The sequence below is a fragment of the Plectropomus leopardus genome, chromosome 12 (genome assembly GCF_008729295.1).
Source record: "Plectropomus leopardus isolate mb chromosome 12, YSFRI_Pleo_2.0, whole genome shotgun sequence".
Lineage (NCBI taxonomy): Eukaryota > Metazoa > Chordata > Actinopteri > Perciformes > Serranidae > Plectropomus > Plectropomus leopardus.
Genome location: NC_056474.1, coordinates 29,571,370 through 29,587,849, shown reverse-complemented (window position 1 = coordinate 29,587,849; position 16,480 = coordinate 29,571,370). Strand labels below are relative to the sequence as shown.

Genomic DNA, 16,480 nt, shown 5'->3' with positions numbered 1-16,480 from the left:
TGAGTGAAATAAGCGAGAGCAAAATATGTTAAAACTTAAAGTTTTCAGTACTACAGCAGAAATACTTTAGAAGTAATTAATCACTGCATTGTACCACTTACACATGACAAGTGTCATAATGGAAAAGGAAAGCTTTTGTCTATACTTTCCTCATGTTTCACAATAATATCACTCCATTCACACATACTGCTACTGTGATTACTGTGTGCAATTCCATGAAAATGTTACATTTAACGAGCATAATATGCAGATAAGGCATATTTCACATCTCCCATAACTTATTAAATAATTCTATAATTCAAACCCTACCTCCTTGCGTTGTTTCTCTGTTATGTGCAATGTTCAGTCTTCATCAGCAGAACAACTTTAAAATCTATAGTCTTCCAGATCTGAGCGCAAATGCACCAACCTCTAACTTTGTCGTCTGAATGGAGGCCAGGAGAAAGGGTAAGACACGAGAAGGACGCATGGAGGCAGGGTCCAATACTCAACGCCTCCTCAAGTGACCTTCAGTAAATAACAAGCATTCTAACAATAGCAACCTCCTCTGAAAGCACAGTTGGCTCAGATTTCAAACTTAAGTGAGACAAGGTGCCTCACACCTTCCCTTGTGTGTACATGTGACTGCACAAGTTAGAGGTACAAGGACTGTGGACAGCTGGGAATGGGACCTTTGACGGAAGGCTGAGTGCACCACTAACGCCTGGAATAGAGACGAGCTAAGAAAGGTTCAGAATTCTGGTATGAAAAGAAACACATTTCAAAATGTGTGTGTCCATTGTCTGGAAGACGTTCTTTTCTACTTGCTGTTGTTACTTATGCTAAACAAGGTTCACGGATAAGGTTTTGGTATACAGGGCCTGCTCAGTGTGAGACATCCCTTCGAAACTCTTTCATGGATGACACTTATTTACAAAAAATATGCTGTTTTCTGTTCATTTGTTACCTATTAAAAGTATTTTCTAGTATGTAAATATTGGTGTTACTTTTCCAGTTAAGTTTTTTTCTTTATATAGCCCAGTATCACAAATTCCAAATTTGCTTCAAGGAGATTTACAATCTGTACAATATAAGACACTGTAAGAGGAGCAACCAAGGAGGAGTGGACGAACATATATGTCATGTGTACAGAATAGACCAACATGATTAAATTACAGTATAGACAATCAAGCACTTAAGGCCTCTGGGAATCCAAATCACCAAAAATGTTCTTACTATTTAACTGAGGGTCTTACATGCACAATAAGAAGAATAGAATAGAAAATTATCTGACATTAGCCTCAATGCATATTTGAAATATTGTCAGGCACTCCAAAAGTGTGTCAAATGTGAAAAATAAGGAGGAATTACATTAAAAGCCTGTTACCTTACTATGTTGATCTGTTCTATACACACAAAATCTATTGCACATATGTCCATCTTGGAAGAGGGATCCCTCCTCAGCTGCTCCTCCTAAGGTTTCTACCACTTTTTTCCCAGTTGAAGTTTTTATTCCTGTGAGGGTCCAAGGACTGCAGGATGTTGTACACTGTAAAGCCCTCTGAGGTTATTCTTGATATTGGACCTTAGAAATGAAATTTAATTGAAATTATTTCCACATCCGACTCGGTGGTGTGGTGGTTAGCACTGACACCTCACAGCAAGAGGGTCCACAGTGCGAACTCTGGTAGGTGCAAGGTTCGGACTTTGTGCGGGTGGGCCCTTCTGTGCAGAGATTGCATGTTCTCCCTGTGTCTGCATGGGTTCTGTCCAGGTTCTCCAGCTTCCTCCCACAGTCCAAAGACATGCAGCTCAGGTTGATTGGTGACTCTAAATTGCCCTGAGGTGTGACTGTGAGTGTGTATGGTTGTCTGTCTATATGTGTCGGCCCTGCGATAGTCTGGCGACCTGTCCAGGGTGTACCCCACCTCTTTCCCAATGACAGCTGGGATTGGCTCCAGCCATCATCCCGCTGGAATGAATGAATTTCTGTAGCCCTTGGGGGCATGCTTTGTGATTGGGCTACAATGAACTTTGACTTGATTAATCTGTAAAGCTCTTTAGGTTGCCTTTGGGCAGGAAATGTGCTGTATAAATAAATTTGCCTTGTCCCGCCTTTCCTACAACTGTGACTTTTGAATCAACAATATGTGTGCACGTGAATTAGGTTACTTGTTTTGAGGATGCAGCATACTGTGTGGCATGTGAATTTCTTTCCCTATTTAAAGACATTAGGTGCTTATATGATTTACTTTATGGCTGGTTGGTCTGGCTCAGAAATATATTGAAAGGATTTTCTGTAAATTAGTGGAGAAAATGTTAATCTCTATGAACAGATATAAGCATATGTGTGCAGAATCTGTAGACAACGATACAAGATGGCATCGGATGCTTTCTGATTTCTATTTGTGGTCGGAGTAGTATTGACCAGTCATGTTTGAGTGGGCTTTGGTTTCGTACTGGTAAACAGCCCCTGTGGAGAGCAAGAGAGGCAGAACATGGGCCAAAATGCAATTTTGGAGCCCATCAGCTATTGTCTGACAACAATTTAGCTTTTTATCATCTTTTTTTCCAACTTACCTGCATCTTTATGAGAACATCTCTTTATATAGGGTTAACTAAAATGTTGTCTGGATGTTTCTCTAGTTGCTAATCGAACTTTAAACAATGAGCGCCACACAGAAGAGTAAGTTTTGGCTCGGACATTTGCTGGATACACCAGATCTCGGATATTACCTATTGCCCCCAAAAGGCTACATTGTTGTCAGATGATAGGCAATGGGCTCTGAGAGTAGAAAAAGCATGTAATACTTACAGAGTCAGAGCTGGCATAAGTGGAAAAGGTCACTGTCCATGGTACCGACCCCCCTTCCTCTCTGTTCAACCCTTCCTTGCCAGCTGAACAAAAAAAAAAAAAAATCACAAATACCACACTTGATACAGTGTTTTATCCTAACTAACCTAACTGAGTTAGTCTAATCAGCCCTTGAAGAAACACAATCAGAATGTTTCTATTATAACAATCTAAACAGAATGTTATTGAAATAACATAATGATAACAATAACAATAATAAAATAACAAATAAAAAAACTTATGAAATGTTATTAAAATAGCTTTACGTAAAACGAGGACTAAAAACTAAAGTAACAAACATGAAATTGTTTTGCCATGAAAGCCTCTCCACTGCCTCTCATGGATGTCTGAATAAGTATAATTTAAGACTCATGTGGTCAAACTTTATTCATATAAAGGTTTTCTTAAGGTCTAAGTTTTGAGTCTGTGCTGTTAGGCCTTGATTCAGATTGCTATGCAGTAAATTATTAGCTGTCTATTGCTCAGTCACCTGTTGCTGCTACTCTCAATGTAAAAACTTCACTCCTCTGCTGTGCGTCATAAACTTCTCCCCAAGCTGTCCCCTAAATCATCAGCGCCATGAAGGCAGCCAGCAGGAATTTCACAGGTTATCTTTGTGCTCAAGGATACAACGCCTCGCCAGAAGGCAAGGACGAGGGGAGAAGCAAGGGTACCAATCCATTTTAAACACGGTGATATTATATTGATATCACAACTTACTTAATTTGACTGCTCTATGTAACTAATAAAACACAAAAATAATACAAATTTAAGCTGGTCTTTTTATTTATTTAGTTTCTTATATCCTATGGTGTCTTGCATGTGCTGCCAGATTAGTGATGCTCAGAGTGAAGGACGTGACGGTGGAAAAGAGATCAAAAATATTTCAGGTAGTATGGTCATCAGAAAGTTTCACACGATAACATGTCTATGAGCCAAACATATCCAGCCGCACTTAACTATCTTCTGCGTGTCTGCTAGCCTTATGTTTTGCACCCCTGTGCAAAGTATGCTGGGATACAAGCAATGCAGACCAAGATGGCTATACGACGAGAGAGAGTGACAATTTCAAAATTTTAAACGGAGCTCACATCAACACAGCCACTCAAGCTGCAGCCCCTGTGACTCTCTGAACAGCTCCGTTTAAATATAGGAAATACTAAGGCAAAAGGTCCTCTGGTAGAGAAGCGGGCAGGGGACTGTGGATGGTTACAAGTGACCGTGGGGCAGGACAGATGTGAATTGAGGCAACTTGGTCGTGTATAGTGGGCATGCAACGCAAGCGCTGCACCAGAGTGACACCATAGGAAATAAGAAAATAAATAAACAAAAATAAAGAACAAAAAATTTGAGTAATTTTATTTTTGTTTCCCTACTTATTTGTTTTTTTCCTTTTTGAGCAGATGATGATAAAAAAAGAAGGTATTTTTTCAATATCTGTTTCATACAGAAAAACAAAAACAAAATTTTCACTGTTTGTTTGTTTTTTAGTTTGCCAGATAGAACTGAATAACTGAATGAGCAGATGATACACTGACCACTGAGCTTCATCTTCCATAAGAAATTTCATGAAAACAATCGTTTTGTGGTGGAAACTGCCACACAATCTATTCAACAGTGGATTTTATCGTTAACAGAGCTTGGCAAGTGACGTCGTAACGCAGTGCATTGTGGGTGTAGTTTGGTTCGGAACCGCCATATTGTGTGGCCACCCAGCAAACGAATAGCTAACAGGTAGCGGTATTGGATATATTATGCTAATTTTTCAGTCTGTGTGCTGAAAAGTAGTTCAAAAGACGGTGGATTGTACAGGGAAAAACTTTTACCTGCAAAAAAAATGTTACATTGAGAAGCAGCACTCCCGGATCAGCTGGACGACCATAGAAAGGAAATTGCATACAACAACTTATTGGGAGTTATGTGAGTGAATGGAGATATTGTATTGTAGCAGTGACTGAAAACATTTGGGTTTGACATCAAAAGATGAATATGAGACATTCCAGCTTTTGTTTCCAGGTATTTACATCTCGATCTGATACAAAACTTAGAAGATAGCACCTTTTGTTTGAACCCTCATATTCATCTTTTGATGTCAAACCCAAATGTTCAGTCTACTGCAATAATAAAGGAATTGGCCTCATTGTTCCAATGCCACATAAAGTTTCAACTATAGCCATTAAGTTACAAATTGCTAAAAAAAAAAAACAATTTTTTTTTAGCTACAGTTTTTTCATAATAAACTTTTTTTTTTTTTTTTTTTTACTAATTACAGTACCACACCCCAACATCATAGAGAAAAGCCCACGTGACTAAGGTAAACTCATTCTGACAATGTTTGCTGGTCTGACAAAATTCAAAAACAGCAGCTAATGTTAAAACAACAGAGCCAAGCACCCAAGAGAGGGTCCTACAGTCACGAGCACTTAGCAGCCCCAAACTGCAGTACAGGTGTTGTCACCAGAAACACCGAGGGGGGCACTATGCGTTGTAACAGACCGGAAACACCATCTGCCAGGGGTACAAAATTTTTCACAACACCTGTAGCTCTCCTCTAACTAAACCTAGTGGAGTCATTTGAGACATTTTAACTAACAAAAGTTACCCACTTTAAAATAAAGGAATAATGCACATACACTCAAGGCAGCAGAGTAGAAGTCTTTGGGGCAGAGCAGCCCGACTTCCTTATAATACATCCATGACAGCAGCGCCATACCAGCATAACGTTTAACTACATAAAGTTGACAAAATATTCAACTACAGAAAAACTCACGCCCGAATGTTTGTTGTTTTACATTACAATGTACAGTATATTCACGTGTATTCACGCATTTACTGTCTTTGAAAAGGCAGGAGTACCAGCTATTGCATGTTAGCTGACTTATAGCCTAAAACTATGCTAGCATGCTAGCTAACAACCACCAGCACTGGATATTTTGAACTTCGGTTCGGGAAAGTAACCCAGAGCATTGGTTCAAGTACTGTACTTACAGCTGAGTACTTCTAGTTGTGGGCGACAGCAGCAGCCCCCACCAGCTCCTCACGACCGCCCCTCCTGCCTTCAGATATTTCCTTCGGTCCTTCACAGCTGCCATTTCCGCTCCTGTCCGCCAATGGGCGCGAGATTACGTATTCCGGTCTAGACGGTCCTGCACACCTGCATGTCCTCTTCGGTCAGGGTGCTGATCATGGACGTATTAACAACCAGCTCTCTACCAACCAACATACCATTATGGGTTAACCTATGCTCTCACTTAAAAAAATATGATGCATTGTTAACTCAGCAATGGTAAAATGTAATAATATACAATTATTTAGAGTACTTAACGTACAGTTAAAATTATCAAGTTGCAGCAATTGCATAAAAATGTAAATAAAAATTTATTTATTTTTTATTTTTATTTATCTATTTTTTTTTCTGCTTTTATGCGCTCTAGCACAATATTTAACCCTTTAAAATCTGGAGTGACATCATTTTTCTTATGTTGTTTTCAGACGCTTTTTACAAGCATTTAAACCTTTCTACCTGGAGCAAATTGGTCTGATTTCTTTGATAAACTTGGGGGAAAAAAGTCAGCAACTTGTTAAGAAATATTTAGCAAATTGCAAGAACTTTGTAGATTCTAATTTTTGGGTTTTTTTTTTTTTTTTCAAAAAGCTAGGTAAAAATTTCCAGTGAAAATAAGCGAGGTAAAACTATATATGATCATACTTACATATTAAAAATGATGATACAGAATTATTCATCTTTTTTTTAACTCTCTTTTTTGGGTAATTTCTTTGTTGGCTGTTGCCTTTATCCATGTTTTTGATTTGCTCAGGTTTTAAAAGGTTAAACTCAAAAACATTTTTTATTTAATATTTCAGTTTGATAATAATTGTAATAGGTAAAATTGTGATGAGAAAAATTATTAGGCTAGTAGTTGCTAATAATAATAACTGTTGGATATAGAATACTTAACAAATACGCTGATTAAAAATTGAGTTGGAAAAATAGCCACTGTGTTAGGCAATTCATTAATTCATAAAGTGTACAGTTTAACTGCTGATTATGGTCTACTACTGGTTAAAAAAGGCCAACAACTGTGTAAGATAGATAAATGATGAATTATGAGAAATGCATAACGTAAATGCACTGTAAAAAGAAACTAATTGTTTTAACTTGAAAGGCTCCTTATGAATTTTAAGTTGACTAAATCTGAGAAGACAAGTTAAGCTAATTTTGTACTGATTCAACTTAATTCAACCTGTTGACTCAAATTCAGACAACTTAATAATTTAAGGCAACCCAGACACTAACTTTTTTTTTTTAAGTTAAAACAGTTTCTTTTCACAGTGTGAAAATAGGGGGAAAAAATACAGCCTTGACACTGTCTGATCTTTTGCTCACCTTTTTATTTCATGATTAATATTCACATCACTGGTTAACAATGAATCACAATGAACATCTCTTTCATACCAAATATTCAGAATTGAAGGGGGGGAGATGAGCTCTATCTAATAGGACAGATGCCTCTAATAACCAGCAGTTTGTTTGTTGTCTTCTGCATGCTCTTGCTATGGTGTTGTGCCCTACAGAATAATACAGCACACGCTACAGTGGATCCACGACACAGGACTGAAAAGTAGATTCTTTTGTCTGGTTTGCAATTTGGGACAAATAAAATAAAAAATAAAAACAAAGTCTGTCTAGTAAATACAATTAACAATTACAGACTTTTAGTTTTGTGCTTTCCTTGTTGGAATTTACAGTTGGAATATTGTTTTTACTGGTCTACCATATAGTAGTGCCTGTATTTGTGGTAGAGAAAGCTACTTTTCAGTGCTGTGATGTTGACAAGCCTCTGTAGGTGGGAGACACAGCTAGGGGCTCCAGGTGCATATCTACCAACACTCCTTTTTATTCTTGGTAACCTTTTGTCCCAGTTACATTTCAGGCAGTTCAGAGTCAAACTTACAAATTTGCACAAATCAAATTCCAATTTTTCTTTTATTTCCAGCCTTTGTTACTGAAACTGAGAGGATAATTTGGTCCAAGACATCCCTTAATTCATTCCCCTGTTGGTAGGTATGTCAAGGTGTCTATATAGGAGCTGTCTAATACAACATTACATTCTAACACATGCCAAAAGACTAAGTCTGGTTAATCTAACAAGAGGGGGGTTGGTGGTAGGCGAGAGAAAGGGCTGACCAGTGTGTGTCAGGTGTTACATGTACAGTAGTGCATTTCAAACTGACGTGACAACCAATCACATCGTTTATTTCTGTTTTAATGAACTAAAGTTTTTCAACCAGTTCTGAAGTGAATTATTTAACTGTTTTGCTTTCTATTTTGTTGTGTCTGTAATGTTTTTTTAATAATCACATATCAGACCATACCAAACACGACACACACTGCCTCCCTTCCTGCCGGTCAATTTGAATCTGGCAAATAGTGTTTCCATATGTGATCTATCTTCCAAAACAGAACAGAGACGAACCTCATACATGTATTCATAATCTTGCATCTTTAATACATTTGAAAAACATTCTTGAAACTTCAGCAGCCCTTTTCTTGGCGGAAAAAAAGGCAGACTCTGAAAAAAGAAAAAGTACACTTTTCCTTTCCTTTCAATCTTATAGTAATAATAATAATAATAATAATGATAATACCATTATTGACCTTACAGGTTTATGAACGTGAAAGCTCATCTGTCAACATCCACAACACCCTGTTAAGAAGTACAATTTTTTTTTCTTTTTTTTGTTTGATTTTCATTTATTTGAGTTACTTTTGGAGTGATAAAAACATGGTGGAAACTATGTACAAGGGACAGTGTGAGATACTAGTGGATGGATGGTGGTCAAGCGCTATAAAGGTGTAATCAAACACTTGTGAACGGACATCAGAGTGAAGCTGGTTATTACCTTTGGACCAAGCTGCAAAGTTGCAATGATAACTGTAACCCACTGTGCACTGAAAGCATAAATTTAGTCTTAAACCTAATAGTATCCTCTATCGTTATATTATACCTTAATTTAAAGGGATAACATGGCCCATTTGTCTTCTGAAAGATTTTCTGAAGGGTAGACTGGATCTATAATTACCTCTATTGGACATATTTATGTGCAATAGCGTACAGCATAATTCTTAAAAATTTGATATAGTTGTATACGGATGATCATTTTTTTACACGAACACATAACATAAACAAACATTCTCAAAAAGAATCCCTTGAATTAAGAATTGTGGTTTTAAAGTTTTACAATGAGCAGGACATTTCAAAGTTGAAAAATGATAGTAATGAACTACTTGACTGTTTTTCAAGTGACAATGAGCCAATCTTTGTCATTTATGTACGGCTATTTGTTACTTGTCATTTATTAGCCGACAAATGCGCTGATACTGCACGACACAATAAATCTTACACAGAAACAAAAGATTCACTGTCATCTTGCGTCTCCCTGGTGGTCTAGAAGTTTCAGGTGAAGACCATGCCCAGGGACTTTTCTTACATGTCAACACCTGTGTAATTTCTTCTCTTCTGTTTGGGTATTTTATAAAGACACAAATGCCTTAGCTTTGATGCTATTCCTAAAAACATCCCAAATAAGGCTCCTCAAAGTTCAGAAGGGTCCTTGAACTGTGAACTGAATCCTGCTCACCTGAAACTTGCTTTTGCAGCTTGGTCAGAAAGTAATAACCAGTGAATGTTGACAGGAACAACATGAGGGCAGAGTGTAGAGTTGAGTGTTAAACCATCATAGCCAATAGCACAACACTGATGACCAAAGGTCCATTAAAATCCACCAAGCTGACCAACATAAGGGGCACCAATGTGCCGTTCGAGATACACAAAGTCAGATCATCTTTTAACACACTGAGCTTCCAGCACACGATAAGACTACAACTTGTTCCTCTGTTAAATGCACAAAAACCACCGTCTACCTATCAAAGTGCTTTCATCCCTTTTCTTCCTCTATTCCCAAAGAAAGATTCACATTATCGTTATCACATATGATCCTCCCAGGTCATGTTTTTTACTTTCAGGCAACTCATGGGAATGATTTGGAGGGAACGGTACAATATTAAACAAGCTTATATGGTGCTTTTAGTTGCCTAGTTCTTCTTTGTTGACTATTTGATAACTTGCTCTTTGATTATCATAACTTCTAACTACCAAGACTGTTTTGCTCCCGAAAGCACACATGTACAGTACACAGCTGACAATGTTTTACCAATATACAGTAAAGCAACTTTTATACCACTTCAGTGCATCAAGAAAAGAACAAGACTGTGTTCAAAGTGCACAAGACTTTGGAGTTGTCAGGGGAACTGTACAGAATTAATATGACTTTGATAGTATGTCGTGTTCCAGATACAATAATATAGTATGGCCATCAAAACTAAATGAGAACAGTATGTACGTTGACTGAAGTTGTTCTAATGGTGTAATGGTCTCTGATGGTAATGTAAGGTTTCTCAGTCAGCCTTTGTTTAAGTCTCAGAGCCAGACTATCAGTGTTCTAGAGGCTAAGCAGCGCTCTCTACAGGATGGATGCAGTAGTAACACTTCACACATCTGACAACTACGGCAACACCCCACAAACACATCACTAATTCTTTACAGTGGAGACCATCCCTGCCTTTGATGCACAATGCATAGAATTAAAGTAAGTAGACAGGGCCTTCTCCATTAGGATAACTGCTTCTACTCATTCTGGTGGGACACATATCAATGCTTTAAAATCAAAGTCACATCACAGTGTTTTTTTGTTTTTATAGAATCCAAAATTGAATTGAGGTGATTTCCTAAAATAATACAAACAATACTTCAAAAAGTATTTTCTAAAAACTTGACAATCTAAGACATTTAAATGTTGTGTAAACTGAGAAAAAACTAATGTTCCCTTTAAGTTTAAGATTTCTCATCAACCATTAATTGAAATTTTCTTTATAACTGAGTGTGATATGACCATTTCAATTAAAAAATCAAATTGTCAAATCTCTATTATACAAGTACACAATTTCAAACATCACAGGATGGTCCCAACTACAGTATTCACAGGCCATTTCTCGGTTCTGCTTTGCTGAAATACTGCTGCATTCATGGCATTTTTGGAGTTGGGCACTTCCCATTGTCCAGAGTAGTAAAATAATTCATAATTTTATATCTTAGCCCATATACTACTCACATGGACCCCACATACAAATGTCGGCTGGGGGCTTGGTTGTACTGTAGCTCTATGTAGGTTCAGTCTATCACAAATTCACCAAAAAGCTGCAAATAAAATGCCAACTTCAGACTCGCCATGAATGTAACATTATTCCCTTTAACTGACACTTCTCCCTGCATGTGAATGCTTCTAACTACCTGATCTTAACTTCTGTGGTCACTCTCTGTCTCATTTGTTTGCGCACGTAACAGGAGGCGTTCGAACTAAGATCACTGTATTGCTGTCAGAGAGTCGGAGCGAAACACGGGACAAGAAAAACAGACAAGGCGGAGGCGGCGGGCATGAGGTGAGCCTATGATGAAAATGTCAGACAATGACTATGATAGGAACAACACACCGACACAGCTCATCATTGTTTTAACAATATCAGCATAGACCACCAAAGTACAATAAAGAGTTGGTTTCATTAACAAACAAATGCCTCTATGAACAGCATACTGTTTTTACTTTAGGGTGCTTATTCGTGTGTATTATACTGTATGTGCTGATTTCTGTTTGTTTATGTGTGTGTGTGTGTGTGTGTGTTTGTGTGCATGCACACCAACAAGCATGTGTGTGCTTTCCTGTGTATATCTGTGCTTGCGTGTAAAGTGTGTGAAGAAAGTTAGCAGGTCTCACAGAGAGGATTCTAAGACGCACCGGCTAGTGGGAGAACTTAAAGAGGGGTGCGGCTCTGTAGCCCCACCCCCTCTCCACTGGGGTGAACCACATGACCAGGAAGTACCACATGCCCGAGAAAAAGAAGGCGCTGTCTGTCTGTTTGTCTGTCTCTAACAGCCACATGTGAACTGTATTTGCTACACACAGTTCAGGGTGACTGCTGGGGTCTTTTGCAGGAGAATCAATGAATGTCTGACTGAAACTGAGGGGTGTATGGGAGGTGTGTGAACCAGAGTTATAGTGCAGGAAAACTGGGCTGCACGTGTTGTGTTGTGTTGCGTGAAATAGTCTTATTGAGAAGACTAAAGTGCCCCCTAACTTTATGAGCTTACATAAAGATAAAGGTTAAGGTTGTAAGTCTTATACTGAAATGATCTTTTGCTTAAGGTGCTTTTTTTGTCATTTTTTAAATACTTTCGTAAAGCTGAACTGGGCTGCAGCACATGCAGACACCCACACTAGTTGTGGACTAAGACCACATGACCACGACTGATCAAAGTTTTCAGCTTTTATGAGCAGGATGTGAACAGAGTAACTAAACCCACAAACTTTTATAGTTGAAAAGCAGCATTGATGGGTATATTTAGTTATGTTGTTGAATGATTTAGGTCCAACTTTTGACGTTTGAGTGCAAAATATTAAAACCTGCTATTGAATTGATTCTGCTATTTGCTGATCCTGGTAGCAGCAAGCTTTTATCACCAACCGAGCCTCCCTGTCGCTGCTCCGTCACCAACTGACTATGTCTATGCCGGGGGCAGGGAGGTGCTGCGGATCAAGAGACGGCATGATTAGGTGACTGGACGTGTATTAGACCCCCTCCCAGCCTTGCCCACTTTTGAGGCTTTTATCCCATCGCAGGGAGGAGGCACTCAAGCTAAAAGCAGGGGGTTTAGTTACTCTTTAAGTAACATTAAGTAGTGCTATCACACTCAATATCCCCAGAGGTGTGTAATATACTCTACAGACCTGTGCATTCCCTCATAGATATTCATAGGTTGCAGGAAAACTAGTGACCACTTGGCGAAAACTAACAGGGATCCAAATAAATAAATAACTTTATGTTGTAGTGAATTTAAGGCCCGGTCACACCAGAAAGTGGCAAGGGGATTTATTCCAAACTTTCTTCCTAATTAAGAGGGTTCAGCAGCTTGTGCCTTGTTAAGACTGCAAGCCAAATCATTTATATGTTTGGCATATCAAGATGTCTAGAAAGTCTGGACAAAAAAACAAACTATGTGCAACCCTCACTTGGAGGTGTTTGGAAATGCTTTGTCAATTAGATTTCCAAAGATGTGTCTCAGTCCAGCTGCTCTTGCATCTCAAATCAGATTTTCTAAATGTTTTGAACAGGAAATAACAACGTCGAATCCACATTGACAGAGTTGCTGAGCAGATCCATGCTGCTGCTAGCCGAGAAGACACCATGAGCTTTAACACTCCCATGACAGATGGCAAAATAAATTGTCTTGAGTACAAATCAATAGACCTTCATGCTTCTGGGCTGGAGAGCCAAGCCACAAGCATAGCTACATAGTTACTGACACCTACATCGTTACCACAGCAACCCAAGCAAATTGGTTGAACACACAAATCCAATCTGGTTAATGCAAATAACAGTGCGGACAGTCTGTCTTCAAGATCTGATTTGAGAAACAGATCAGATTTGCCTGGTGATGTAGGGACTAGTAAGGTCAGTTGGCAAATGAACATAGCTAGCGAGCTAACTGATAAGCCTCTAGCAAGCATAGAAATAGAATAGCCTTCTCATTCTTGAACAGCTGTCTGATTTTTATTGTTCCATTTTCTCTTGACTGTGCCGTTTAGTTTTAGGCAAATTAGCATGTAGCACTTGAAGTTAATGTGACTTATGATTTTGCTGTGAAATCCCACCATTTCAAGCACTGGCGCAACCGGGTCTTACCTAGCAGCCTGGTGGCTGACGAGTCTAGGTGCCAGATACAGTACACTGTGCATTAATGCTTTCATGTAACTTGACTAAAAAGTGCAGCAGCTTGCAGATTAACTCCAAGGCCTTACACATATCATAGAGATTTAAATACTCCTTCATCCTGAATTTGAAACCACTCTGTCAAGGTTAAAATAACTTATCTGGCATCAAGATCAAATACCTGTGTCCAGTGCCAAATCTTTTTTGAGCCAAGGCTATCCAGAGAAGCCAAAGAGCTCCCCCGTCACTTAACGCCTACCTTTCCTGGTGATTATCCTGCACTCATCACATCATCAAATGATGTTTCCGATTGTAGTAAAAGTCATTTGCTCTGCCAATGAATGCATCTTTCCTTGAAACACAAGAATTATCTAACATCCTGAATGCTTCTGTGCTGATTTCGAACTCTACCTTTGGATCTATTTCCAACCTTTAGATCTATTTCCAAACGTCTACTCTGTCTACTCTACATAAGTCCCTGTCCTCGTCACTGCTCACTGCTAACATCATGATATTAATAATCCAGAGATAAAGAAGCATTATTGTAATAAATTTGGGTGAGACAAACGATACCAAGAGATATAATGGGAGATAATGTGACAACGTGCAGTTCTTTAGATACTGTAGATGTGAAAATAATGGCTGGCTGGCTGGGAGGCTGGAACGTGTTAATCTAAAGCAGAGCTGACAGTATTCACTCTGCTGCTGAGCGGTTACAGTCCCTTAAATGGTGAGTGTGGTTTGGGACTAAGTGGACATAGACTGGGAATAGAAGTGGGGCAAATATTAGCATTAGCAAAGGTCTGTTAACACAGATCAAAGTGGGGGACCATAGATTAGACTAAAAAGTTCTGATGCAGGGTGTTTGCACTAAAAGGATAAAGCAGTAATTAAATTCACTGGTGGAAATATTCTAAAGCTGGCTATGCTCAGTATACTTCCTTACAGCACTGACTACAGTTAGTGGGTTTATTGCGTTAAATTTGGGGTCTGAAGGTTGAGAAGCTGGTGGAACCCCACGCACAGAAACACAGACAAACAGCAAGTGCTCTTCTCTGTGGTAGGCAGGGTCAAAGGTCAACCGTTGAGAGGTCAAAGGTCAGGGTTGGTAGCAGGAAGCTGGCAGGCGGACCCCAGAGAAACACTGAGAGGCGATCGGTCAGTTCGGTGCTGCGGTGGGCGAGATGAAGGGCGGGGCCAAAGGGAAGTGACTGCGCCGTGGTAGGTTGGTTGGTCAGTTGATTGGCAGGCAGGCGAGCGCCATGCGTGTCCCACCAAAATCTACAGGTCACTGGGACTCAATCTGTGGAGGTGAACGACGTGGTTTAAGAAATGAAGAAACCAAAGAGAGAAAAGAAGAGACAAGGAGAGAGAAGTGACACTAGCCTCTTTGCACTGACTGCTCAACACCGAAATATGGAGATGTGGAGTAGATTTAAGATTTTCTTCTTTAATAAAGCTTATAGTAAGGGCTAGCTCAGGCTTTACTTGACATTTTGACGGCATTTTATGTGTGCGATCCCTTGCGGGAGATTTTAAAAGCAGCTGCTAGCAGTTAGCAGCTAACTCCACAAAGAAGAACAGGGGCTGTAGATGTCTAAAAACTGGGAAAACACTCGAATTTGGGAGCTTATCATCCTCTGAGCCGAGGACGAGATCACCTGCCATGTAACAGAGACAGTAAATGATTGTTGTTGCCATGTTGTACCATTGAACATGTTATATGACACACAAGAGGCAGACGCTGTTGTGTTACCTGTCAGGCCCATAGTGCTGCTTTTGCTTCTACAATGCCGGCACTCTGTCTAAAATTACACAATCGAGCGGCATGACGCCGTTATTGTTTTTTCTATGTAAAAATGCAAAGGATGCATAAAAAAGGGACTTCATAACGGCCCTATAGCGCATGTCTGTGTAAAAAGGGCGATTGAGTCAGGGATGAACATTTCCAGAGTTCCAATTTACCATCCAGATGGTCTCTTATTTTACCAGCTGTATAAATCATGAGCCAAATTATAAAACTTTCCTGTTGTTTTATTGTATTAGCACGACAGCCATCCATCAATTAAGCCCAGTTTGGCAACCACATCAGGTGGCAGAAGTCTGATCCCTCTGAACTCTGGGAGTCTGGAGGCCAGCTGCAGTGCCAGAGATGAATTTATCCACTAAGACTGTCTCATCTTCAGTCTGTGGCTCTCAGCATAATCTCATTTCGTCGCAAAGGGTCCGCTATTTCTACCACCACTCCATCTGACACAGAGCAAGTACACACACATGATTGCATGCACAAAATCTATTTATTGTTGATTGTCTCTGTAATTGACTGTAATCTAAATCCATGAACAGCAATTGTCCAATCATAGCTTAGCAACCGTAACTACGCATGTCAGGTCAAGGAGGTCAATACCTGGTATCTGAAGAGTTGGCAGAGTGGTGTTTTTTTTTTCTCACTGTTAAGAAACAGATTAAAGACTGTGTTTTTCTGCTCTGATATAAGCTCCATGGCCAGCTAGCCCAACACTAGTATTTCTACTGTATATAATTCAATGGGATTCGAATTTACATTAGAAAAATATTCGTGCAGGCCTGAAACATCCACTACTTTGGAGGCAATGTTTCAGGTTTATCAGAGTTTAGAGAGACTTGGTGTCTCTGTCCTGTCCTTGAGTTACCATATTACAAATCCGACTGTTACTTCAGCACTACGGACAGCGTCACTGATTCATCAGTCCACGCAGTAAGGGCCTGTGTCCACATAGCACTCTTTTTCTCAGCACCAGCATGTTTTCCCATTGACGAGAGAGTGTATATGGCTGCATGTG

At 39.3% G+C, this 16,480-nt stretch overlaps 1 protein-coding gene across 1 annotated transcript in view; it reads right to left on the bottom strand.

Moving 5' to 3' along the window:
- Window positions 1-10,696: 10,696 nt before the first annotated feature.
- map4l (microtubule associated protein 4 like) overlaps window positions 10,697-16,480 on the bottom strand; it is a 129,706-nt gene continuing 123,922 nt past the window's right edge. Inside the window, exon 17 of the mRNA XM_042497553.1 lies at window positions 10,697-14,961. Within this exon, the coding sequence (XP_042353487.1) occupies window positions 14,957-14,961 (5 nt within the window). The 3' untranslated portion in view covers window positions 10,697-14,956. The remainder of the gene's footprint in view (window positions 14,962-16,480) is intronic.